Raw genomic sequence first — 26,349 nt, 5'->3', positions numbered from 1 at the left:
CTAAAACACTCAAGTTCTACTCAACATGAGGAAAAACTCCTTTCTATTGAGTGTGGCAGAGCACTGGAACAGCTGCCCAGGCAGGGTGTGGAGCCTCCCTCTCTGGAGATATTCCAAACCCACCTGGACATGGTCCTGTGTCACCTGCTCCAGGTGCCTTGGCAGGGGGGTTGGACTGCATGATCTCCAGAGGCCCCATTCAACCTTAATAATTCTGCCATTCTGTAAATACTCTCCACCATCTGACAAAACTCTATGAGACCTGCCTGAGACAGAACTGGTATCTAATTGCTTTCTATTTCTAGCACTTCTACCTGAGGCAACGAGTTCCACAGCTTAATTATACACTGTGCAACTCAAGTGGCTTTTTTTTTTTTTTGCTGTTTGCTCAGTGTCCATTACTTACCAGTTTCACTTGAAACTGCTGTATTATGAAAAAATCATTCCGCATGCATCAGGTTCAAGGTGATTGTGCAGACCTTTGTGAAAGGCAGTGTTCTCCTCTCTCTTCTGCTTGTTTTGAGCCAGCAGTCTTGATTTACAGAGCCAGTCATTCTCTGTGCCAAAGACAACTCATAACTTCTATTAGTTTTATTGCTCCTTCCTTTCACAATAAAGAAGATCTGGTAGATGCACTGCTTTGATGCCCTGGATGAGCACTTAGAAGCCCACACTAGGGGTGGTTAAATTCCATGTTGCCTCACGTGAGCACTGCATTCCAAGAAGCAAGGATGCATTTTACTAGGGAGTATCATTTTCAACACCCCCATTTATTTTTTTTTTGTGGCATTAATGAACTCATAATCCCACTCTTCTCCACATCATTTCAGCCTAGGTAAAAAAAATAATAATTAAAAATCAGCACTCTTTGAAGGTATCAGAAGCTCATCTCATTAATAACTTGAAATGCCTGGTCCCACTCTTGTAGTTCATGCTGCAGACATACAAACATATGCTCAGGGGTCTTACCCAGCTTGACCTTCTTAATCACTGCTTTTCCTTGCAGCATTGATGCTCTAATTTCATGGATATCCATATAGACTGGCTGCAGACCCAAAAATGCAGCATGTCGCCTCTTAGCAACATTAGGTTTGTAGTAGTGTTAGAACCATATTCCTAGTTAATTTCTGACAGCAGTCTGGGTTCCCTTCTCTTGCTATAGTAATAGCACGCTGTATAGCATTCCCAGGCGTTACTCCACTTCATCCTGACTCCCTGTGTTCTTGCTTCAACTTGGTCTGAAGCTCATTAACCTTGTGCTTCATTACATTTACATCTGAGGACAAGAACACAAACACAGCAATGTACGATACAGGAACTTGATTCCTGTGTCTGTGAACAGTGGATACCCTCAATAGCAATGCCTGGGGTTATTTTCTGAAAATTCACTGCTTTTCTGAAGTATTAACACTACATTTTTATTGAGTTTTGGTAAACTCTTTAGCATTTGGCATTTGTATCTTCTTACTTAATAGATACTAGCCTTGAAACTTTGGGTTTTAACAGCCTTTGTGTTTCAGCTTCTTCTAACTCCATTATGATCCAGTTCCTGTCAACCTTACTCAAATAAAACTTCAGTCTGATATAAGCAAGAGGTTTAGGTAAAAATAAGGGAAGGAAAAAGTCATCAACACATTTTATTTCTAAGGAACTGTTCTTTTGGCAAGACGATTCTAAACCATAACCAGCTTTCTGAACCAAATCTAGGACATCTGGATTACACTTTGGAGAAATGAATTCAGAAAGACCCAACCTGATCCTGAGCTTTTTAATCCATAACATCCAATAAAAATATAAAGCGCATGTGTGCTAGTTACAGGAGAAGATGCACAACTTACTGGAACGTAAGCGTTTGGAACTGTGCAACGTTGCTTCCAAATTCAGACTGAAGTCTGGCCATAAGGTCACCAGCTCTCCTTTGCGTATCATCAGTGTCTAACGCATAGATTGATTTAAAAACTCTACAAACCCCTATGGAAGAGACTGTTGTTGAAAGGACAGTTCTCTGCTGATCCTTTTTCCTGGCATGCTGGTTCTCAGAGAGGGTCTGCTATGAGCTCAATGTATTACATGAGCCACCCACTGTGAAGGAGCTTCAGTCCCAGCAGTTGAAAGTCTCGGGTGATGGGAGTGTGACTACCAAGAGTAGCATCTGAATGCTCAGACAGGAAAGTTTCCTTAACATGCACCTGCTATATTGAATAAAAGGGGACTAAAAATATATTGGATGACTGCATTGAAGCCAAAGAACATTTCTCAGCTCATACAAAGGCAGCTGCTCAGGGAGATGAGTCTCGCTCCCGTGCTCTGTTCTTCCCCTTCACTCAACTTGGAAATTTCAAGTCAAGCACTCGGCATCTCTCCTGCTGTTTTAAACTTTCATGACCTAGAAATCAAACATCAGTCACCTCCTTTGCAGGACAACAGCTCATTTTGGGAGAGTCAGGACCAGGCCTTTGTGCATGATGGGTGACAGGTAAGTAAAGACAGCCGAGTTTTCATACAAACATCTGAACTGAAGAAGTCACTCATGTGACAAGGCAGTTCTCATGAAACTGTACTCTCTTCAATATAAAACTCATTTCTTTATCTTGGATTTTTCTGATATTCTACTACGACTGTAGCACCATATAAATTCATATCTTCCTCTTGCTCAGCAAGATGAATAACAGTCTTGTTAAGTACCTTAAAGGTATGCTCCGATTTCACTGAAAGACACTCATAAATACTTCCATGTAATTCCTAAACGTCTCAGGACCATAAATGGATGTTAGTTTCAGAAAACAGAACATGTGCCAAAAAGCTCTGGATAAAAGTATCTTTCAGTGTTCTTATTTCAAATTGGGCCAAAAAAAACTCAACTAAAAGAAAAAAATCCACAAGACTAGCTAATACAGCCTTGATATTAAACTTTCTGATAATGGTCATCTTTTAACAGGAAGGAGAAAATCTGACCAAACCAAAGGGGACTCTGATTGAAATGACTACCACTAGAAGAGCTTGTATTTAATTTATCATAGAAAAATGTGCCAGAGGGATTGATAAAATTTCAGCCAAAGACAGCAAAGTTTCTTGCTTTTAGCATCCTTTCATAAGAATTACATGCCAGTGGCCCTATCAGCTCCCAAGGTCAGTAAGGCTGTCTCAACCACCTTGACAGCAGCCTTTATCAACAACTTTGAATAAGCTTTGTTTTTTCACAGAATCAAAGAATCATAGAATAGTTTGGGTGGGAAGGGACCTTTGAAGGTCATCTAGTTCAACTCCTCTGCAAGAAGCAAGAATATCTTCAACTAGATGAGGCTGTTCAGCACCCCATCCAACCTGACCTTGAATGTTTCCAGGGATAGGGCATCCACCACCTCTCTGGGAACCTGTTTCAGTGTTTCATCGGTCTCATCATAAAGAATATCTTCCTTATATATATATATATTTTCCCTATATTTTGATCACCATAGTCTACTTCTGGACTGTAGATAAAACTCACTTGCAGATCAGTGTGTGCAATAATAGGCTGTTCTTGCCTGGGAATATTAATGTATTTCTCTATCAGTGTTCATGTTGCTATCTGTTCCTTGCTGAACAATTTCACACATTTCACAAAAGGCATCTGATTGCTTAATGGAGCGGTTTTATCAGAACAAATGCAAATTACTATTTACAACACATTTTTGATTCTCATCTAAGCGTCAAATGCTGTTTCTCTGCTGCTACTTATTGTAAGACTTCACTTAGACATTAGAAATGAGGATTCACCTTATAAATTAAGAGCATTTGTTCTGAGTAAAGCTTGCATTCACTGTCTAGATTATTGGAAGATGTTAGATTTCAGCACTGCCCTTACGCTGAGCAGATTCAGATTCCTACAGAAGACAGATGTTTGGAATTCTTGAACAACTGTGTCTTGCCTAATAATACACTGAAGAATCAAGTTGCAGATGACAGCACTGTTTGCATGATATCCTCCTATTTCCACTTTTTTTCTAAAAAATAAAATGAAGTGGAATAAAAACAGAAGAGGAAAACAAATAGCATTTATCATCTCAAGAAACTTTGGTTGTGTTCTTGAAGCACATATTAAGGTATTTCTTTTTACAGAGAAGTGTACTCAAATTATTCAGAACAACAATTGGATTAATCAGGAATAGGCCCTTCCAGCCCAAGAACTAAGCTGATAAAGCAACTTCTGAAGGGCACAAGGCAGCTACTTCTAATTTTATCAAGTTAATGACAAAATTAGATACAGCCAACTAGTTCATGTGTGCAGTTGTGCTGCATCTGACACAGTTTACCAGAACAGTTATAAGAAATTCTTACCAGAATTCTCATGCAGAGAACGTTACCAGAGACAGAGAACCATCAGCACAAAAGCTAGGAAAGTATTGTTTATTTTATTTATCTTAGAGAGTGTATTAAGCCTTCTACAAAATTCAGGTTAAACCCTGAGCAATTGGTTTATCTTTTTTGCATTACAAAATGTAGTTCTCAGAACATTTGAATGTAAATATTCAGTATGGGGTTCTTTCAAGCACTCCTCCTTCAGAAGCCTGTGAGATCTTTAAAACACAAAAGGTTTGTTTTCATGGTGCTTATATAACAGGATTTATTTCAGCGTAACTTGTGTTCTGTCTCACAACAAAATACATTTTTAGTGTGACGTGTATTACTTTAAAGGTGTTCAGTCCAGTGTGTGATCCAGTATACACAATTACACCTCTTCAAAAAACCATCCACCAGTTTTAAAAACCACAGACACGCATCATTTGCTGGTGTTTCTTAACAACTAGTTGATCATTAACTTGTTAGTTGGCAGCACCAAGTTAGTCCATACATCCCTGATATCAAGCTACTAAAAATGAAACACCAAGTGAATACTCCAATACTGTCACTTTGACTGAAGAGTTTGTGGGGTTTTTTTAATTCTTCAGTGTTAAAGAAAATAGTAATTTTAGCTTTCAAGGTACAGCACATTTGCTATAAAGTTTGATTTCAAACTGAGTTCAATGGTCTTGGTCACTACCATGAAAACGTGGCTAGACAGGCACAAGAAATTTCTTTGGTGCTCTTTTCTTTTTCTCTTCTCTAAGCACAGCACTGGTGACAGCTTTTCTAAATTTAGGTATATACCTGGAACTAGAACTTTGTCTTTTCAAATTAGATCTCTCTCCATATGGTTCTTGGCATCCCTGCATGAAGATTAACCTACCCCCTCTTGCTGAAGAATACTCTTCAGAGCAGTACTCTCTGAAGACAAATAATCTAATTTTATAAAAATAATTTATTCTAAAAATTGGCACATCAATTAAAGACTCCTCTGAAAAGATTATATTCTTATGCAATGTAACATCTCTAAAATGTCAGAGTTCTCAGTTATGAAATGTATCCCCTTTAGAAATGCTTTATATCATGAGCAAAAAAAGATGCAACCAGCAGAAAGCAAGATTTCAGTAAATGCTAATAAATAGTTCCATGCTTCTGACATTATAGAATGGTTTAGATCGGAAAGGACCTTAAAGATCATCAAGTCAAACATTAACCCAGCACTGCCAGGCCCAACACTAAACCATGTCCTCAAGTGCCGTATCTACATGGCTTTTAAATACCTCCAGGGACGGTGACTCCACTGCTTCCCTGGGCAGCCTGTTCTTGTGTTTGACAACGCTTTCAGTCAATATATTTTTTCTAATATCCAGCTTAAACCTCCCCTGGTACAAGTTGAGGCTGTTTCCTGACCCCCATGTGGCTCCACCCTTCTGTCAGAGAGTTGTAGAGAGCAAGAAGGTCCCCTCTGAGCCTCCTTTTCTCCAGGCTGAGACCCCCCAGCTGCTCCTAGTGCTCCAGATCCTGCCCCAGCTCCAGTCCCTTCTCTGGACATGTGTATTAGGGAGAGGTTCGGACCATACTGAATCTGAAACCATGACACCATTGGAAGCTCAACGAAACTGATTTTTATTACCAAGAGGTGGCCAACAAAACAAACAAACCCAAAAGGGAAGAAGGAAGAGAGAAATAAGCCCCTAGCACGACCTCCCCAGTAAATCAGTTGTTGCCCATAAAGTTATCTTACCAACCTAGAATGCCTATAATTACCAATAGCAGAAGCTGCATCCTTGGAAAGTCACTAAGTTCACAAATTGGCAGGCATCCCCGCCAAAAGGCAGCGTTGTCCTTGATGTGAAGCTTGCTACCTACCCAACAAGAGCTAACTGCTTTTTATACAATTAACTGGATACATCCGTCTAGGCAGGTGTGGTCAGCACCTCCCAGCCAGAGGCCCTCAGTCCCACCCCCTTGGTTATGTAAGTGCATCTCTTCTGCGCAGGCGTGGCTTTCCCTGCGCCTGCGTACTGCACTCAGGGGGGGTCTTTCCCAAATGAGTCTAGGGGTTTCCTTCATCACTATAGTCTTCAATTTCTCCTTCAAGCGACCTTGGAGAACAATTAGCCAATCACAGAATACAAATTAAATATAGTTTATACAAGAACTCTCTTCAAGGACAACTTTCCCATTTATCAGTGCTTGTTTTCTCATAACTTGGCAGGGAAAGAACAAAACTTTTACAGGTGGCTGGGCCAAACACAGACCAAAAGTATCAGCATAAATTCACCCCTGATACAGACATGCTCCAGTTCCTCAATGTCTCTCTTGTCTGAGGGGCCCAGAACTGCCTCCAGCACTCAGGTGTGCCAGCACAGGGCGACAGTCACTGCCCTGGTCCTGCTGGTCGCACTATGGCTGGTACTGCCCAGGTGCCTTTGGCCTTCTTGGCCACCTGGGCACACCTGGGCTCATGTTCAGCCGCTGTCAATTGGCATCTCCAGGTCCTTTTCCAACAGGCAACTTTTCAGACACTTTTCTCCCAGCCTGGAACGCTGCTGTGGGTTTTTGTGACTGAAGTGCAAATCTTGGCACTTCCCCTTGTTGTACCTCACACAATTGGCCTCATCTCATCAATCCAGCCTGTCCAGATCGCTCTGCAGAGCCTTCCTACCCTCCAGCAGACCAACACTCCTGCCCAGCTTGGTGTTGTCAGTAAACTGACTGAGGGTACTCTTGATCTCATCCCAACTGTTAATACAGATATTAAACAGGACTGGCCCCAACACTGAGTCCTGGTGCACACCCCTGGTGAGGGGCCCCAACTGGATGTCACTCCATTCCCCACCACTTGCTGGGCCATCCAGACAGTTTTTTATGCAGCGAACAGGGCACTCATCCAAGCCATGATCATCCAGTTTCTCCAGGAGAATGCTGTGGGAAAATGTGTCAAAGGCTTTAGTAAAGACCAGGTAGACACATCCACAGCCTTTCCCTCATCCACTGATCGGTCACCTCGTCACAGAAGATCAGGGTGGTCAGGCAGGACTTGACTGTCCTAAGCCCAGGCTGGCTGGGCCTGACCCCATGTTGTCCTGTACATGTTACATGATGGCACTCAGGATGATCTGCCCCATGACATTCCCCAGCACCGAGGTCAGGCTTGAAGTGCCCCAGATCCTTCCTCCCAACCCTTCCTGTAGATGTGTGTCACATTTGCCAACTTCCAGCCTTTGGACCTCCCCAGTTTGCCAGGACTGCTGGTCAGTGACAGAAAGTGGCTCAGGAAGCTCTTCCACCCACTCCCTCAGTGCCCTTGGATGGATCCCATCTGGCCCCATGGACTTTGAGTGTCCTACGTGGTGTAGCAGGTCACTGACCCTTCCATCATGGATTATAGGGGCTTCCTTCTGCTCCTCATCCCTGTCTTCCAGCCCAGGGTGCTGAGTGAAGGCAAATGTACTGTCCAATCTTCTTTTTTATAAGAAAGTTTGTCTTTGAAAAGAAAAAAGTGCATATGCTTGGACAAAAATGCAGGCAGAGATGTCTAGTCTCAGGTGAACTGAACGATAACTACAAATCACATGCAAATCCCCAATGTAACATGAAAAACACCTCCATATCAAATGCTTGCAAAGTGTCAAAGTAAGCCAACAACAAAAATATCGAATATTTCTATTTGCTAACTGTAAAGATTTTTTAAAGTGCCAGTAATTTACTCTCATTTTAAAAAATATAAAAATATTGAAAAATATTTCAGTAAATGCAGAAAACCTAGACCAGTGCAATGTGAATTACACATAATAATAATATAATAATAATAATAATAATTATAATTCGGTCATTTTTCTAGTTAAAGGCATTAGTGTGGTACATTTTTATGATTTTACACAGTACAATGTGATTATGCCTTACTCAGATGATGACTTTCTTATTTGGGATGTGCTGCAGTGAACACTTGACAGTACAAATCAATGTTATCCAAATGAAACATAAGAACTGGTGGCTAGGAAGAGGTGAAACAAGTGACATATCAGAAAAAATAACAAATATGCTTTTCACATTTTCAAAACTACCCTTTTAGCACGTGAGCACCTTAAATTATCGTGAATACAAAAATTAGTAAACTTGTAAGTATATAAAAAACTGTAGTTTTAACTTACAAATCCAACCTGGGCATTCAGACATAGGAACAGTAGCTTATATAACACATTCCAAAGGCGAACCACAACACAGTCCTGTTCTCTCCTCACAAATGCATTTCCTTAAACTCCTCAGCCAGCCTAATCTGGCATTAAAACATCTTCAGCAGTCAAGACCATCAAGGATTTCAAGTCACTTATTCTGTTTTCTTTGCTTGTCTTTTCTTAACACCATCGTGGTGCTGCTCAGAGGGCCGGTCACAAATTGAAGAGCGATTGGAAGATGTGGCACTTTCACCCTTCACTTTGGAAGGTGCCTTTCGCAAGCCAAAAAGCACATGGCCTAATGCAGCCTCAAGGGGAGCAAGTGGAGAAGTTGCACATCTTGTCAACATCATTTTTACCTAAGAAGAACAAGGATCAAGTTACAATAAATGTGTAAGCACCTAAACATATATGCACAACCAGACTTTAATTAGAATTTCAGACAGCCATACTTGTTCCATAAAGTTCATAGGTTTAGGTAGACATTCCTTAGGACACATAACTCGGAATCAGGGCAGAAAAAACAACAGTTTATAGGTCCAGGTACTGGACAAGTTTATATTGCAACAGTTTCTACAGTTTTCAGAGACATGACAAGTTTCTAAAAGACATTATTACAGGACTATGCCAGATCCACAACTGTTGCTTTATTAGTGGGTTGCTATTAAGTGGGTGCTCAAGTTCCTGACTGTCAGTATGACCATCAGTGTAAGGATTTAGTCACTTCAGTGTACTCTGACAGCCAGCTCCTGAAGAGAGCTGTAATCTCTCAGTTCCAGAATAACATTCCTTTCCTTCTCCATTCCCAGCATCCCCAGTTCAACAACACCTTACTGGTTTAGGTGGAGAATCATGAATATTAGCTCAAAGTCTCAGCTCCCTAAAGCAACATCTGTAGAACTAAAGTTGTCAGCTACTTCACAGAAAGGACTAGCAACCACCGCTTTCAGTCAGTCTCTGATCTGTTCAACAGCAGCTCTGAAGCTCTTAAAATTGACAGATTTCTGCTAACAGAGACTGTGCTTTCTTATTAGCTCATAATCCTGAAGACAGGCATCATCCTGGAAATGAACAAGACTGGAGGGGCTGAAGAATTCAAGCGTGCCTATTTTATTATAAAAGCAGATACAGTTACCTCAGAGTGGTTTTGATATACTTTCTCTTCCTGCCTAAATACTTGTTTTGCAAATACTTTAAGCTAGATGAGAGTCTGGTTGGCTTGTATTGCAAACACATAAAAGACAAAGAACTTTGTTTCTTTCTACAAGCATAAGCTTTGTTTGAGGTTAAAGACATATAAGCCTGGAATATCAAATGTTGGGTGCCAAAATTCCTGACTTCTTTCTCTTTTTTTTTCTCCCCATACATTGAACAGTGTCAGTAACAGAATAGGTCTTCTGTTCTGCTTGTGTAGAGAAGACTAAATACAGTTTTCTGACATTACTACGAGCTGGCTTTCCCACCCAGAAGCACGCATTCTAATAACTAAATAAAATATTTCCTATTATTCAGTTACTTGCAACACTTCCAAATTCTTACCTTGAAGATGACAAGAAAGATGGTGTATAAAAACACAAGGTTGTGTCTTGCAATTGGCAAGTACTGGCTGTGTTGCAGGGTGAAAAGAACTGCTCCTATCAAAGTTATCTTCACAGGGCTGGAAGTCAAACAAATAATGTTAATTTTTCTTCTTTACAGCAAAAGCTGCCATGGCCTAGAAAGCAGTAAATATTCTTAATTGTGCAAAAGAATTTTTTCTGAATAGAACTAATGAAAAATTGTTGTAACAGTAATAAGGTCTAAAACCTAGACATAATTACATTAAGACTTTCACTTTACTACACTTTCTGTCCGTAACGCAGACAAGAACGAGTTCAGCACTACTTTACACACCCAGCAAGTTCCTGTTTGGCAAATCCTTCTCAAATAATGCTTCTATTCAAACTCTATACATCAGCTTGCTTCCCTTCTTCCTCTCCCAATACATTTTACTGAAGAGTTAAATCACAAAGCTTGCACACTCAGACTAGACTTAAAAACAGGTTCCTTTACTATACTCCAGTAGTTAGTTACTCCAAGGAGTTGCTTAAGGTGTTGAAGTGCAACATAGTCAAGGTCTTGGTCCACTGTAACAGTCCAGCAGCTCTAGGGTTGTAGTCAGCTTAGGCCCAATTTGAACCAGGCCTATGCTACCAGGTTTTGCCAACACAGCTGTGCTGGCTTAAGACATGCAAAGATTCTCATTCTAGTACAGATCTTGGTTGTGATGGTAAATCCCTTGCTAGGCATGCAGCCAGAAAACAAGAGAACTTTGGTCAGTTCCAGTCTTCTGAAGAGAGATCACCAGTACACTGGCAGAATTCCATGCATTTCTTAATCTGCACCTACATGTGACCTGTGCAGGTGACATTCCTGTTATTACAAAGCTTCCAGGGTAGACACATCCTTCACTGTCTTTTCAGTAACTCAGATATTTGCTGCACCAACTTCCTGCTCAGGAACTCCAAAAAGCAACTCTGCATATACACTCAACTCATCCACTTGCAGGATGTATGATCCATTTAACTTTGTAACTTAGCTCAATTTAATGTTCTTAAGATTTATATATAAACGAAATTTTAAAGATCTTTTTTGAGTTACTTTGAGCCATATCTTCCACGGAAAAGGAGAATATATGCAAGTGGTGACAGTCAGTAAGCACTGCTCTGGTGTTGCACCTGTAAGGACAAGTGTTATTTGGGTTTACAGTGCTATTTTTGACAGTGTCCTCTTCTTTCTGGAAGTTTGCTTTCAAGACTGCCACTTAGGCACTGTCAGAGGGAGATAAATTCTAAATACCTGGAATTTCAGAAAACGCCAACAACTCACACAATCCACAAAAAGTTGAAATACTGCCAAAGAACAGGCTGCAAATGTCATTTCTGTTATTCTGTGTCTAAGAGTGGCTGCAGAAAAGCAAGATAACTTTAAAAAAAAATATTATTTTTAAAGACCTGAGAGTAACATGGGAAAGATCAAAAGAATTTTAGGAAATTATTGCAGTGACCTTATTTTGACTTACAATAATAGCTTGTGTCTTTCTAGCCTGTTTCAATTCCCATTTTACAAGAGCCATGTAATATTTCCATTCTTTTCTTCTGCAAGAGAAGTAACATTTCCTATCCTGCCGGACATTTTTGCTATACTGAATAACCAATTTGCACCTCCTCAAATAATTGATATTTATGGAGGAAAGTAGCACCGGAAGCGAAAGTAAGAGTGACAATGTTCAAAGGAAGCCATTTTAGTGATGCTCAGAACACATACCAGAAGTGCAGACTTCACTTATACACTTCTGGTACCACTGTCCTTTCATTTTTGCTAGAGGACCACATCCCTGTAAGAAAATTGAGTCAATACTACTTTCTAGCAACTCCACACTGGCTCAATACTTGCTTTCTGATACATAATTTTTGTTGATTTGTCTCTCCCATTTGTTGTTCTACTGATGTGAACATAAAATGATTAAAATATCATCGACCCCTCTTTCACAGGATACAGAACAGAACATTGAGTACAAGCACGTTCTACTGCTTTTTTTTAGACCTCAAACACTAAAAGTGAGTGCCAACTGAAGAAGGTAACAAAACAACAATTAACATGTTAAAAGAAAACCTTACTAGGACATCTTCAGAAGTTCATTGGTTTCAGGTTTCCACACTCCTCTCACCAGCTGCTCAAAGTTGGAAATTAGGCCACCACCAGCTCCTGAAATGGCAAAGATTTACGATAAACCTCCACTGACTGCTACCACTACTGTGCAATCTATTATTGCTCACAACAAAAGTCATGACACCAGGTGCTAAATGTGGCACCCAAAGCCCAGACTTAAAAAGACTAATCCAATCTTTTATACAAGCATGACTTGAACAGCCCACATGAAACTCCAGAGTTTTACCTTTAAGTGATAACACCTGAACTGAGGCACTCATCACCACAAATGCCTGGACTGCCAAGGTACATCTCTAGAGTTTGTATGATTGCATTCATCATGTCATCATAAGTACAGAGAATGTCTCTATAAACTATGACAACCCTCTGTGAGAAAAATGGGTATGTATTTTTACATTAAAAGAGTACAAGATATAAGGAGGTGTAGGACACTGTGGCCAATGAGACTGATCTGTGCTGTAACCTAGGAACAGAACACGTTAGATCATCATATTGCTGCTTCCCATAGAAGAACAGAATCCAGCAGAAACAAGAGCTGCACAGTCACCTCCAGGAGGGATTCTTCTAATGGTGTGACTACAAATAGAGATGCTAGGAAGGTGGCTGCCAGAGTTCTGCTCCAAACAGCACGCAGGCAAGAAGGTTCATTCTTATGTTTAAAACTGAGTAATAGTTACAATGCAAAAAACTAAGATAACCAGTTCTCTTCTTCAGCCATGTGTAAAGAGACAGTTCTGAGGAAATAACGCTGTTTATAAGTTTAGCAACAGCTACACAGAAGATCTACTTCTTTATTGTCATCAACTGCCCATCCTACAAGTTCTCATAAGACCTGAAGGGATAAGACAAAGTTCCCTCCAAATCACTCAATGTCATCCTTAATCCAGACAGAAAAACTGTTGCACAGGCTTTTTCCTTGAGGGGATAACAGACTTCATCAGGACTATCACATCCAGCACAGCAAGGATGGTACTACAGTTAATGCTGGCAGGCCAGACATTTAAACACCACTTCAAAAAATCACAAGCCGTCACAACAAGACATGGTGTACGTTACCTCTGGCCCAGCCCACAGCCACCATAACAAGCCAGGCATCTTTGAAGTGACTGTCTGCATGTGCAACTCCAGCTGCTATCTTCCAAGTCCTAGTCACTTCCTTCATTCCTGCAACCAGGAGACGAAGAGGCAGAAAGGAAAAGCACCGGCAGAAAATGTCTTGTGGGCAGTAAAACACCAGATACCTGGAAATCATGAGAACATTTTTGCTAAGGAATTACCTTTTAATAATCTTTAAAGCTATTTTTTGGAATATGATTAGTAATGCATAACTCACTGTCTCGTGATACACATGTTGGGACAAATCTGGAAAGCTTCTAAGCACACTTGAGCTCTTGCACCAAAAATCAAACATTATCTTACTGCCTCATTGTTCCACAGAAGAATTTCTTAAAGTACATGAGAAAAAGCGTTAAATTTTACCACCTGTTCTATAGCTGGCATATCATGTTTTTATGATTCAAATTATTAGATTTGTGTCTGACTAACCTTCTGTTTATTTTGTGAGTTACTTTATGTTTGGGTGGGGGTTTGGTTTTGTTTGGGTTTTTTGGGGGTTTTTTTGTTTTGTTTTGGGGTTTGTTTTTGGTTTTGTTTGTTGGGGGTTTTTTTAATAGGATTACAACAGGGTGGTAAATTAAATGTTGACCTGTGCTTTCATATTGCAGGTACATGGAACTATGTAACTTCAGCAAGAATGCCTCTACTAGTTAGTGTCATGCCAAGTGAAATGCACAGCTCTTTTCAAACACATTTAACATCTTAGTACTCACCAATTCTAGCTTTTCCAGCTTGCCAGTGAGAAGCACATTTCTTTATTCAAAGCATTGAAAGCACAGTACTCAAAATTTAACAATATCTTTGATCAACTCAAAATTTAACAATCATCTCTGCTTTTAGAACAAAGTGTTGCCGTGGGAGTTAGGTGCTGAAAAAATCTCCTGGAGCAGTTAATTAGGGGTGAGATAAGAAAGGGTTTATTTTGCCAAGGCAAAGATGTTACAAGACGCGCTGGCCGTTCCTGAGATGTTACATTTTATGATACCATCCATCCAATCCCAGATGTGTCCACCCTGTGGCCTTTACTCTGGTCTGCCCCGGGGTCTACCCAGTGAGAATGGGTCTGGGGGCTTTTTGGGGCCCTCTGTTCATCTCATCTTCATCTTCATCAGAGCACAAAGGGTACATAGTCACCCAGTTTTTGACCGTGTTCTGTGGTTTAGGCCCTGATATGCTGTTCTGCCAACAATCTAGGCCTTGCCTTGACAAAAGACTAAACATTTCTACTGGATTCGGGGGTAGGAGGGCTAAGGAATGTGTCTAGACGGAAAGGGAAAGGGACAAGGGACAAGGGAGGGAGGGTTGCTGCTTTTAAAATCTACTTATAAAACTTATAAGGCTTACCAATATTAGAAAAATAAAAAAACACTAGGGGCTTAAGGCATCAAAAGTAAAAATGGCTAACAATGAAATCCTAGTATGACAGTATATTTTAAAAGATTAGATTATGTGTTGTTTTATTGTATCTCTTAATAAACAAAATTTAGTTCTTACAGAGAACTGAATTAAATTAAAAACAAACAACCAAGACTAAGTAACTTGATTCAGTTATCTTAAGTAGATTATTTCAGCACAGGAATAAGAGAGTAATAATTAAGTAAAAGCAGAGAAAGGATTTAAAAATGGGAAGGATACCTTTTCATTTTCTAAAAGAGACACGGGCCCTTTTCTTGAGGCTTTTGAGCTCAGTCCTCTCTACCAAGACTTCCTAAGGCCTTTCCTTTCCCTTTTTCTCTCACTGTAAAGTCAGATGCCTTTGTATGCAACCAAGCTTCAGCTGATAGGAAGCCAAAGACATGTACAAAGCATGTATTTTAGAGACTATTGCAAACAGCCATTTAAGCCACCTACTCAACAGACAACCCTCATCAGAATTAATTTACAGCTGCAGGAGGTGGGATTAGGACCCTGAAGCACTGATAATGGGACTGAACCTGACCCTGCAGACCGACCACGGCACTTCTGCCTGTAACCTCTGCCAACAGTAGATGCCGCTGTCCTACAGACTATTTAGGAGCACTTCTCAAGTGTAGCACAACCCCCCTTATTTTATGTCTGGCTTGGGGAATTTCATTTTGCACCATCCGGGACCAAGAATTAAGGTCACTGTAGTCATGAAGAGAGAACTTTGTAAAAGTAGGAGCTTAGAAGGTTTCATAACATTCACAGCTCCTCGTTAAAGCCCTCTTTTGTTTGTGCACAGCAAATCACATTTGACCATGTAAAGTTCAAGAGAAATCATGCTCTCTTCAAGTGTACTTTTAAGTCATATCACTTGTTAAGCAACTATAGGCAGATTCTATAAGCTTTGTTAATAATGCACTAATTATTGCACATTTTTCATTTCACTCCCCTGCCTAAATAAAATCTGTCATCTTTCACTGCAACACAAAGGCCAGAAAATTAATATAACATACACAGACAGACAGAAACACTGTCATTTTAATTCATTTGCAATTATAAAACCTAAGGGGCTACTAGGAGCTAAAAAATTTTAAGCAGGTCAGAGTCTTTCTAAGGCAGGAATTGAGCTTTTAAAATTCAAAACTCCAGTGCTGATCATAATTTTTGTTAAGTTTGAGGTTTTCTTCAAAGATCACTTTCTGGAATAAATTAAATTCACTGGAAGGCCACATTTATATGACAATAACTCCAGCTCTTTTTTTGAATTTCAAAACAGGCCAAATTGCCACATACCTGACTTCCCATTCAGCTCTGTCTTCCACTACAACACCCATCCATTTAGGAAGGGACAAGACACAGAAAAAAAAAAAGTCATGTCTGGTGGCAGAAACTGGAGGAGAAGAAAGATCTGTCTTGGATCCGCAGTTACAGAAAAGTCCAGAATTTTTGCATACAGCCTTCAAGAGCTACTTTTATAAAACTAGATTGCATCTGACTTACCTGTGTCCAGAAAACCAGCAAATGAAAATCACTTTATTACAAAATAATGTTTTCAGCTGTTTGACCAGGAAAACTATAAAAACCTAAGACAAGTCTAGTCTAGCAACAGAGCACTTTGTTATACAACAGCCCATGAATTGCTCCTTTACAAGCATTCTATTCCTACAGAAGAAGGATCCTAACAGCTATTTTGTTGCAGTGACTCTGGATGAAGAAATAGGATCCAAATCCATAACACTTTTAAGTCAAGGCACTGATTTTCATGGAACCTCGATGGTGTAGTATCAGCTTACATGTATCTTCCTCAGAACCAATGTTACCCATCCAACTCAGTTGTGGCTGCTTACCAGACTGAAGATGCCAGCAGAATATTTGCGCCCTTGGCCAGAAATGCAATTGGAGGTTCTGCAAGCATCAACGAGGACAAAAGTGAACCACCAAAGCAATAAAGCATAGCACTAAACCAGCAGGCAAATGGACTCCGGACTGACACCTCCACAGCTCCTGTGAAAAGATGCAAAAACAGAAATGAACATTTGAGACTCACATCATGTTCTAAAAACCAGTATTTTTCAACCATTCAGTCCAATATTGCTCCTTTAGGTAATGAAAAAATCCTCCAGCAATTTGTAGGGTTTCACAGGAAAACTCTTCAGAAATACCAAGTTAAAGCACACTGGCTTTAACATTCGCTATCTAAACAGAATGTGCTCTCTGAACATCTTTTGTGCATTGGTTTGTTATAACTGTTCGGCTACCAAGAAGAAAAAGCTTTCAGAGCATGGCTGAGAGGTCTCATTGTTAATAGCCTGTTATAGATATACACTTGCTTTCAAATTTGTATTAAAAACACAGAATTGGCTTTGCTGAACTGCACAGGATAGGTTACATTTTGAGGGTTATTCTACAAATTCCATTTCTGCTTTTGAGTGTTCCAAGAATTCAGGGTCACTGTTTTCCTTTTCCCTCATAATGCCTTGCTGTGTTTGCCGATAAAAATGAAAACAGTATCCAAAACAATTATTAAATAGTTTCACCTGACTCCTGAAGAGTTGAAAACAGGTTACCTGAAGCCATAATAATAAATGTAAGTTTCTCTTGTTATTAAAAGGTTGACAGTTTGGTTTATTTTGTTATTTTGAAATAAATTACCCCTTTTAAATTGCAATAGAAATATGCCAAAACAGTATTTAATATTAAAGGGTTATGCTGGAGGTCATGGGAAGCATTAGGTAGTTTCAGGGGGAAACACCACTTTATCAAAGATAAAAATATTCTCAAGTAGTTAGTTTTTTCCACTTCAAAAGTCCAATGTTAAAGTTTCCCCTTTACACTGCTGGTGAGCTCTGTTTGCCTGAACAAGTTTAACTTTCCATAGTCCAAAGGCTGAAGTTCACAAAAGCACCTCTGTCTGCCCCGAAATGAAATCTCGCATCTATTCCCAATTCAGAGGGGAAGCTCTGGATTTTTCAGGCATTTCTGTGTGAAAAGAAGCTTCTTGCCCAAAAGGAGATGCTCAAACATATAAAAGACCATACAGCACTCTCAATACAGCTCACTTAACATATTAACAAGACTTTTATAGTTTTAGTGCTGGCACAGATATCATGTATTGTGGCACTATATAAATTCCTATGTAACAGCCAACTTATAAAAATGAGCACTCCAACGTATTTCAGAATATCTGAATCTAAAATAACATCTGTTATATGTTTCACTATTTTGCATGTTATTTTTCATACCTGGTGCTCCAAATCTGTTGTGCTCAGGTTTGTTATTGCATATGACCACTTCTTCAGAATAGCTATCAATCGTGTTCATGTGCAAAAATTTAACACAGGAGAAAATTCTAAAGTCTGATAATGTTACTTAAGAGCAAAAGTAAAAATATAAAGTGGGCCATTACACCCAGATCCCATATAACTGAATGTAGATCTATTTTCACCAACATATTTGAAAAGGGTAAGACACTTGCAAAATATGAATGGCTTGTCCTTACTGCATTAAGATTTCCTCAATTAAAAAAAAAAAAAAGTAAAAATACGGACAACCATTGCATTCAGAAAAACAAACAGACACAAAATTCTATTAAGTGGACATACGTTGGTCCAAAAGAACTACAGTAGCTTCACATGTAACTGTTCTTGTCTGATGACACAGCCATGTTAGTATAGCATAAAAAGACCAAATTCCTTTTCTTGCAACGACAAGAAAATACCAAAAAAAAATTAATGAAATGTCAGAGTTGTTTTAAAATTAATTAGGTATCTGTTCTCTTTCCAAATCCACTGTCCTGCCTTTCAGCAATCACCACTTCTGCACTCTTCCCCACGACTAGCAGCAAGTGGTTTTCATTTTTGAGGACACATATAAGAATTACTACTATTATTACCAGACTGCCCTCTATGAGTAAAGTCCACAACAAAGCAGGTAAATTTTTTCATTTTACAAGAGACTGGAAATGCTACTGCACTTCAAGATTTTTCTGCAGGTCAACATTAGAATTTTCTCAGCTCAAGTGCCAGTATGTAACAATTCACACCCACTTTCTAACAAGGAATATACCCAACATAAAAGCAAATGAGGCAAAAAATGCTGACACTAATTTAAAGATCATCTTAGCATTGCCACCTAAATTATGACTGGGGTGTAATGTTTCAGAAGATAAACTCAGTTTAAAGTAGGTCACATGTTTTTAAACAAGTGGTCATTTATATTTGTCCTCTGATGCATCCTGCAGAATTAATGAGGCATCATACAACCATGCAAAGGTTCATCTGCCAGAAAGCCACTTCTTTGCAGAGTTCTGCAAAGGTACACTTTAGAAAGTAAAGATAAGGCTTCAAAACACAAGGACTATTTTTGAATATAGTTTTAAATCTTGTTTCTAGATGACAGTAGCAAAAAAAAAAGAACCAAGAACCCTTGCCAGCTAACTATTTCTGTCAATAGGAGAAGATCTGCTTTAACCTTTCCAACATGTTCCAAATAGGCAATCAGGAATAAATACCACATACACATCTAGAGAGCAGACCAGGAGGATTTTTACAAGTTTTTCTAGTACCCCATTCAACTATACATAATAACATTAATTAAGATAAAAGGTTTACAGAGTCAGACTTGATTTAGCAAAACCTACGCCAAAAAAGTTAGTTCTTTTCAAGTCACCTGAAACATATCACAGAAAAATGGCAAGAATAAAACCAGCACATTGCTTCCAAATATGAGATATCCTCAACCCTCAACACCTCTTGCTGCCCCTCCATCCCAAAGAGAGAAAATTGCCAGTTCTACAACTGACTGGAGTCACAAACTAGAAACTCCTAAGCCATCTCAAATACACCAACCAAGAACTCTTATTTTAAAACATGTGGAAAGCAACATGTTGGTTGTCACTGCTGTAGTTTACCAGCACTCAAAAGTGAGCAAGAAAATCTAGTTAGGAGGGCTGGAAAAGTCCCAGTTACTGTGCACCCATCCATGGTACAAATGCCCACATTGAGCCTGATTTTAAGCAGTGGGGGTGGGTTGGTATTTTAATGAGACAGTAATCTGGGCTAAAATAAACGTGGCTGTAACTTGATCACACCAGGCACTTAATCTTACATCACCAGGCACTTAAGGGCTGCCCTGTTATTTCCCCATCAAATATAGCTACTGATGTAAGTTTCCAAAAAGAACATATAGTAACGCCTAGAGAGCATTAATCCACAATAATATATCCATCCTATTTCATAATGACTGCTATTTATGATTTAATACTCAGTTCAAACTGCTTACAAGTGAGAAACAGAGCAGCACGCAGACACCTGGATTACAGTTATTAATTCAAAGTATTAGAAAAAAGTTCTGAACTACCCAGCTATTAAATCAAAATTAGAGAATAAAAAAAATAAATTACTGGCATGGATCTGATCAGATTTCTGACAGCAGTTCTACTGCTCTTAAGTGCTGTCTCACTAAAAATATGCTGATGCAAACTGGAGAGCTCCTCATCCTGGTCTTTAGGTGTGTCCATTCAAGAGGAAAGTTTAAAAGTAGTGCATGATAATGTTAGGAAGTCCCTTTCTGAATGGAATAGATACATTATATAATGCCATGAGGCAGCACCCTGAAAAAATTTTAGCAGTAATAACAAAATTTGGTGAAGACTCTAGAGTATCTAAGCAGTTTGTATCAGTCTTCACAGTCTGCTAAGTGCAATTCCTCAGCAGGAAGTCAAAATTCACCTCAACACATTTAGTAAGGGACTAAAGAACAAGATCTCAATAAACGAACAGTGCAGAGCCTTAGAAATCTGAGGCAAGTAGAAACTCCCAAATTTGCACTATAATCCTGAAAGCCAGTTTAGTTTCCTAGTTATCATCTCGGATACACAGTTACTGTAGCTAACCAAAGGCACACCACAAGTAGTTTAATTCTAAACATTAAAACAAGGCTAGTCTCTTATATTTGTGACAACAAAAAATCAGGCTTGGGGTTAACAGCCATAGTGCAAAAGATTTTTCTAGAAGAGAGCACTCACAGAAAGTCCTGTTACTGAAAGTCCTGAGACTGAAAAGCTTCCCCAAATTCACTACGGGGTACTACATGAAAAGTCACACGCACAGTGACATTAGATTCCAGAACTATGTTTCCTAGAGGGCAGAACTGCCTTCACAACTTCCTGCACACATCGGGTGTGCAAACGATATAAGGATACAAGTTAAGCATTCCTCCTCTCACCCCTCTGATGCAATTCTGGACAGAGGGACACACTGGCCTGTGTTCCACACCCCTTCTCTGCACCTTAATTTCAACGAGTTTCAGCCCTTTTTCTTTACTTCTCGAGACTTTCAAAACGTTAACACTTCAAGAAAATGGTTTTCAACAAACTCCTGGCTGATTTCGTCAGGAGTTCGAGGAAGGAAGAAAAGCTTGGTTCGGTGCCTTCTGCAGACAATCAGACATAATTTACTGAGGGACTAACGCAGAGGGAACACAATCCCATTTGCACCGTCCTGGACTATCCAGCTTCCCTCGGGGACCCCCCGGCACTTGAGAGGAAAGAATGGCACTTGACGGTGCCCCCCGGCACCGTCATCCTGCCGGGGCTGGGGATCCCGTGTGATACAGGGTACACACACGGACACGGTGGAGAGACACAGGGAAACACAGGGACACGACGAAGGAACATCAGGGCTGGGATGAGGGGGTGGGAGGTGCCCGTCCCGTCCCGTCCCCCCCTCCGCTCACCCCGCTGCTCCTTCAACGCCACCACGGAGGCGACATAGTGCGCCAGGTCGAAGAAAGGGAACATAGGCAGGCGGGAGAAGAGCAGCGGCACCTGCCACACGTCCATGGCCAGGCACTGATGACCGAGAAGGAGGAGGAGAAGAAGGCGAGTGCGCCCGGATGAAGCGGCTTGGCCACTCCCGGCCGCCGTCAGCGCCGGGGCGGGGCGGCGAGGGGACAACGCCATACGGGGGATTACCCTCCCGGCGTGGCCCGTCTGAACTGTCTGTCTGAATTGTGCCTGTCTGAACACTAGACATCTTCAATATGTCCTTTGTTTGCTTTTTTTTTTTTTTTTTGGTCAAAATACTGATAGTCCTGCTCCATGTACAGTTTGGGATCCCCTAGAGCCTTTCCTACACTGGTGCTGCTTCCCTGGCAGACCTTACGCACACGCCCTGATACCTTTTATCTCTCTCTTCCCCCCCCCACCCCCCCCTTTTTTCAGTATTTCAGTACTGAAGTTCATCAGTAGTATTTAGGATTACCAATGTGTACGTAGGCTGTCACTGAGGGTTATTTATCAGTCGCTGAGGGCATGAATGTACACCAGATCCTGGTCAGGGCTCAGCAGAAACCCTTTAATACATCTTTACATCCATTCTGATTTTGAAGGCCTGTGCTAACTTTGCCTTCTCAGAGCAGATCTGTAACCATTTCTGCATCAATCCTACAGTATTTTCAGCAAAACTAGTTCGCTCCTGAGCTTCCCAAGTGAAATGTTGTCAGATCTGCCAACTCCCAGATACGTGACATTTGCCTTTTCTTTGCTCATGACATTTGCCTTTTCTTTGCTCACCAGACTACCTACCTTGAAGGAACTGAAGGAAATTTGTAGAATGGTTTGGGTTGGAAGGGACCTTAAAGCTCATCTTGTTCCACTCCGTGGGTGGACACCTTCCACTATCCTGGGTTGCTCGGAGCCCCATTGAACCTTGGCTTTGAACACTTCCAGGGATGGGGCAGCCACAGCTTCTCTGGGCAACCTGTGCCAGGGCCTCACCAACCTCACAGGGAAGAGTTTTTATCTCATATCTAAACTAAACCCCTTGTCCTGTCACTCCATGCCCTTGTAAATAGTCTCTCTTCATCTTTCTTGTAGTCTCCCTTCAGGCATTGGAAGGCTACAGTTAGGTCAGTCCAAAGTCAAATTACACTAACTTGACATTGTTCATAATGTAGCCATATTAAGGTTTGTTGTTCTCATCTTTTCAGCATATTAACTTTTTTTCCCTTGCAGATGGAACTTAAGTTTACTTGTTTCTGAGGGTTTGGCTGGATTTCCCTACTGAAAAAAGACACCATTTTTGTCTTTTCCATTCAACTTCCACATGCTGGTGAAAAGAACTATTAATGGCTCTAAATTTTCCCTACTGTGTGGTGAAGTTAAGCAGAGCAGTCTGAAAACATACAACTTTCACAGGTGTTCTTAAACTTGATCTTTGCCTACCAAGAACTAATTTCAGGAAATAACTGGAATTGTAGAATCATTCTGGGGAACAAGTTTATGCAGGGTGAGATAGCAAACACTTGAACTTTTCCCAGAATAATTTCAGCTCACCATGAATACCAAGCCATTCTTTTCATTGAGTTTCCTCTTATCAGTACCATATTCATAGTATAAGTTCTTATTCTTAATACCTCGTCCCTTCTGTGTACTCAGTGACTCCTTTTTTCTCACTAACACTTGAGCCCTGTGCTTGTAGCTCATTTATGTTTTCTGAACATTTCCATTTGCATGTCATCTATGTGAAGAGATCTTAATTAAGCCATAGTGATCTCTTACTAGTCTTATCATTAACAATTCTAATTCTTATTTTCTGTTGTGCTTATGTACAGACATAGAAACCACAGTTTGTTTTCTAGAGCAGAATGACGATTTATGTATCATAAGACATAATACATCAGTAAGCTGCATTCTGTGGAAGAAATCAGTTCGACATCATTTTTTTTCCCGCTGAACAGGGCTATGTGTCCATGCAGCAACTGAGTTACTAGAAGGATTTTAAACGACGGAGCCCAGTCCATTTTCACTCCTTGCAGTACTGGTTTATTCCCACTGAGTGGCATCCGTTTCACTGCTATACAGTGAAAACTACTCAGACTATCTCATATGTGATCATAGAAGGAGAGGGAGAGAAATAAAAACGACAGTGACCACAACAAACCTATAGTGACACAAAAAAAGTCACAGTTTGGGCCAGCAACATGTTGTGCTTGATCACAACATCTACACTGCAGCTACTGCTGTGCCTACAACTCATGTAGATATACACAAATTCTCTAACATGCCAGCAGTGATACCTCTACTGGTGCTGTCTCACAGCAGATCAGCAATAGCCACCTGAATTTTGAATTTCTAGTCAGGTCCTCAAATACACAGTACTCCGTCCTCTGTCAGGAGGTCATCACTGCACCCGAAGCATTGCTCTCCAAAACAGTATGTGCTGATTTTGGCTGGGGTAGAGTTAATTTTCTTCCCAGTTGCTGGTATGGAGCTGTGGTTTAGGTTTGTGCTGAACACAGGGTTGATAACATAGAGATGTTTTTGTTATTGCTAAGCAGGGCTTGTACAGAGGGCCTTTTCTGGTTTTCTGTATTGCCACACTGGTGAGGAAGTTGGGAGTTCATGAGAGGCTGGGAGGAGACACAGACAGGACACGTGACCCCAACTGACGAAAGGGATATTCCAGACCATATGACATCATGCTCAGTGCATAAAGTGGGGGGAAGAAGGAAGAACGGGGGCAAGTTTGGAGTGATGGGGTTTGTCTTCCCAAGTAACCACTATATGTGATGGGTCTCTGCTCTCCTGGAGATGGCTGGGCACCTGCCTGCCCCACGGAAAGCAGTGAATTAATTCCTTGTTTTACTTTGCTTGTTTGCATGGCTTTTGCTTTCCTTATTAAGCTATCTTTATCCCAACCCATGAGTTTTCCAGCTTTTACCCTTCCAGTTGTCTCTCACATCCCACTGGTGGGAGAGTGAGTGAGTGGCTGGGCTGGATTGACTGGGGTTAAAGTATGACACAGATATAGGGAGTGTGGAGGTGGATCTAACAGCACCAGAGTGGTAAATGCATGTTAAGCCATGCAGTTAAACAAGAAAGTTTTGGTGGGTTTTCCACCTCCAGCATCAGCAGGAGATAAGAACAACAGTTTCTCTAAGTTTGCTGGTAACCAAGGAAAGATTCCTGTGCGTTGAGGGTGGCATCTTAGCAGAGCACAGAACAGCCACCAGGGAGAAATCAGATCAGGGAACACGGTCTGTGTAATAAAAATAGAGTAACAAATAAGAAAACTTAAATTTGGTCATTGATTTTCCAGCTGTCCCAGACATTTCAAGAATAATTTAAAGACAGTAGAGGATAAAAACTTCTGAAATAATCCCGCTCATCCTTGAACCAAATTTACTGATGCTGAGAGAACTGTGACAGTGTGAGCAGATGGCATTAGTGTGTAAGCTAGGTACACTTGTATGTGTGTGTTCGTGACACAATTTCTTGTGTTTTGCTGATTTTAAACGAGAACAGATGCCCTTTTCTTCATTTCTTGGGAGTAGGCTAATAAAAGAGCTGAGCACACTATGCATATAAGAAATTTAAAGATGGCCTGGTTAGTTGACTGCTTTGTTGTATGGGTGTAAAGCTCAACGTGAAATCAAAGCACAAGCCTGAACTGTCTCTCTTGCCCGTGGAATGTTATCATGACCTTTAAAAACTGCACTGTAAACACTTGCTGAATAGCTACCCAATTTGCACATGCTCCAAAGTAGTCTTCAGCAGGATTATGCTAATTTAGTGTTTGAAAAAAAAAAAGTTCTGTGTACCTAGAGTGGAAGTATGGCTGGTGAAGCTGCTGCTATATGTGGGATATGTTTATTTTGTGTTTTATTTTGTGATCTGTGGGATTCTGCAGACAGTGGCCTGGAATTCAAAAATTATGCCTTAGGGGAAAAAAAGGAGGACTTCTTTAGTCATCAGTATGTCTCAAAACCGTGATCTACTTCCCAAAATTAGGAAATTAGAAATATTCCTGTTTTAGGAATTATTAGATTAAATTTATTTATCTTCTAAGAAGAAGATCTCCCAAACTCAACTCTATGCATCAAAATCAAGTCATGTGAAAATAGTAATCTTTGTCACATATGGAAATGGACATTCCTACTGTCTTCTCTCATCCTGCCATGTTTGTGGTTTGTACTGTCTGCCACACAGTTTTCCCATTTTCCAAGAGTCTTTTATCCCCCTCAGGCTGCTTACTTTGATCTTCTAGTACATTTTCTTCTGTTTCATCTCTCCCTAGCACCATATATTCACCAACCCTGCCTATTTCTTTCAGTGTCACTCCTTGCTTTCCCCCCAGTTTTCTTGCTTTCTCCATGCCATCCTCAGCATTTAGTCATGGCTTAGTACACCTCAGTCTCCTGTCTCTCTCTGAGGATCTGGCTATTCATCGCATCTTTGTCACCTTTCAGTCAATACTCATATACTCAGCCTTCACCTTTACCTTTGCATACCTTTGCATACCTTCCAACTTTGTAACTTTGTAACTCCACTAATGTTACCCTCCTTCTTTTTCACAATCTTCCTCCAAAAGGTCACAGCTTGTCTCATTTCAGTTTTTTCTATGACCTGTGTTGCTAAAGTACTTTGAAAAAAAATGAGGCGAGAGAACAAATCACAGGAAGTTCATGTGGCCATTCATCTCTTAACACAACATTACTCTGGCTTATTTTCCTTATGTGCTGATTAGTGCCAATCTGGATTGCAAAGTGGAGAATTGAAGTGTCTTTTAAACTGAGTGGCGTTTTGACTTACATCCACCTCAGATCCCTCCTT

The 26,349-nt window shown here is 40.4% G+C and overlaps 1 protein-coding gene across 1 annotated transcript; it reads right to left on the bottom strand.

Annotated features, from left to right (window-relative positions):
* Window positions 1-6,340: 6,340 nt before the first annotated feature.
* On the bottom strand, window positions 6,341-21,911 carry TMEM38B (transmembrane protein 38B). Its single transcript, XM_051782792.1, has 6 exons — window positions 21,471-21,911; window positions 16,583-16,739; window positions 13,272-13,456; window positions 12,164-12,251; window positions 10,044-10,161; window positions 6,341-8,863 (listed from the first exon to the last, which is right to left on the bottom strand). Exons 1-6 carry the CDS (start codon window positions 21,694-21,696, stop codon window positions 8,657-8,659), a joined length of 981 nt encoding a protein of 326 aa, XP_051638752.1. The 5' UTR covers window positions 21,697-21,911; the 3' UTR covers window positions 6,341-8,656.
* Between the last annotated feature and the right edge of the window lie 4,438 nt (window positions 21,912-26,349).

Source organism: Manacus candei, unplaced genomic scaffold, assembly GCF_025592945.1.
Source record: "Manacus candei isolate 608988 ecotype Guabito, Panama unplaced genomic scaffold, ASM2559294v1 h1tg000016l, whole genome shotgun sequence".
In the NCBI taxonomy this organism is placed as follows: domain Eukaryota; kingdom Metazoa; phylum Chordata; class Aves; order Passeriformes; family Pipridae; genus Manacus; species Manacus candei.
The sequence above is the reverse complement of the archived record's forward strand: the minus strand, read 5'-3'. Positions and strand labels throughout refer to the sequence as shown.

Bases quoted from the DNA above. Each gene is read 5' to 3' on its own strand.
- TMEM38B (XM_051782792.1), bottom strand. From the start codon at position 21,696: ATGGCGTTGTCCCCTCGCCGCCCCGCCCCGGCGCTGACGGCGGCCGGG. The intron at 12,252-13,271 runs GTAACGTACACC...TTGCCATTTCAG, and splicing joins GGCTGTGGGCTGGGCCAGAG to GAGCTGGTGGTGGCCTAATT. The intron at 8,864-10,043 runs GTAAGAATTTGG...TGTTCTTCTTAG, and splicing joins TCTTTCTTGTCATCTTCAAG to GTAAAAATGATGTTGACAAG.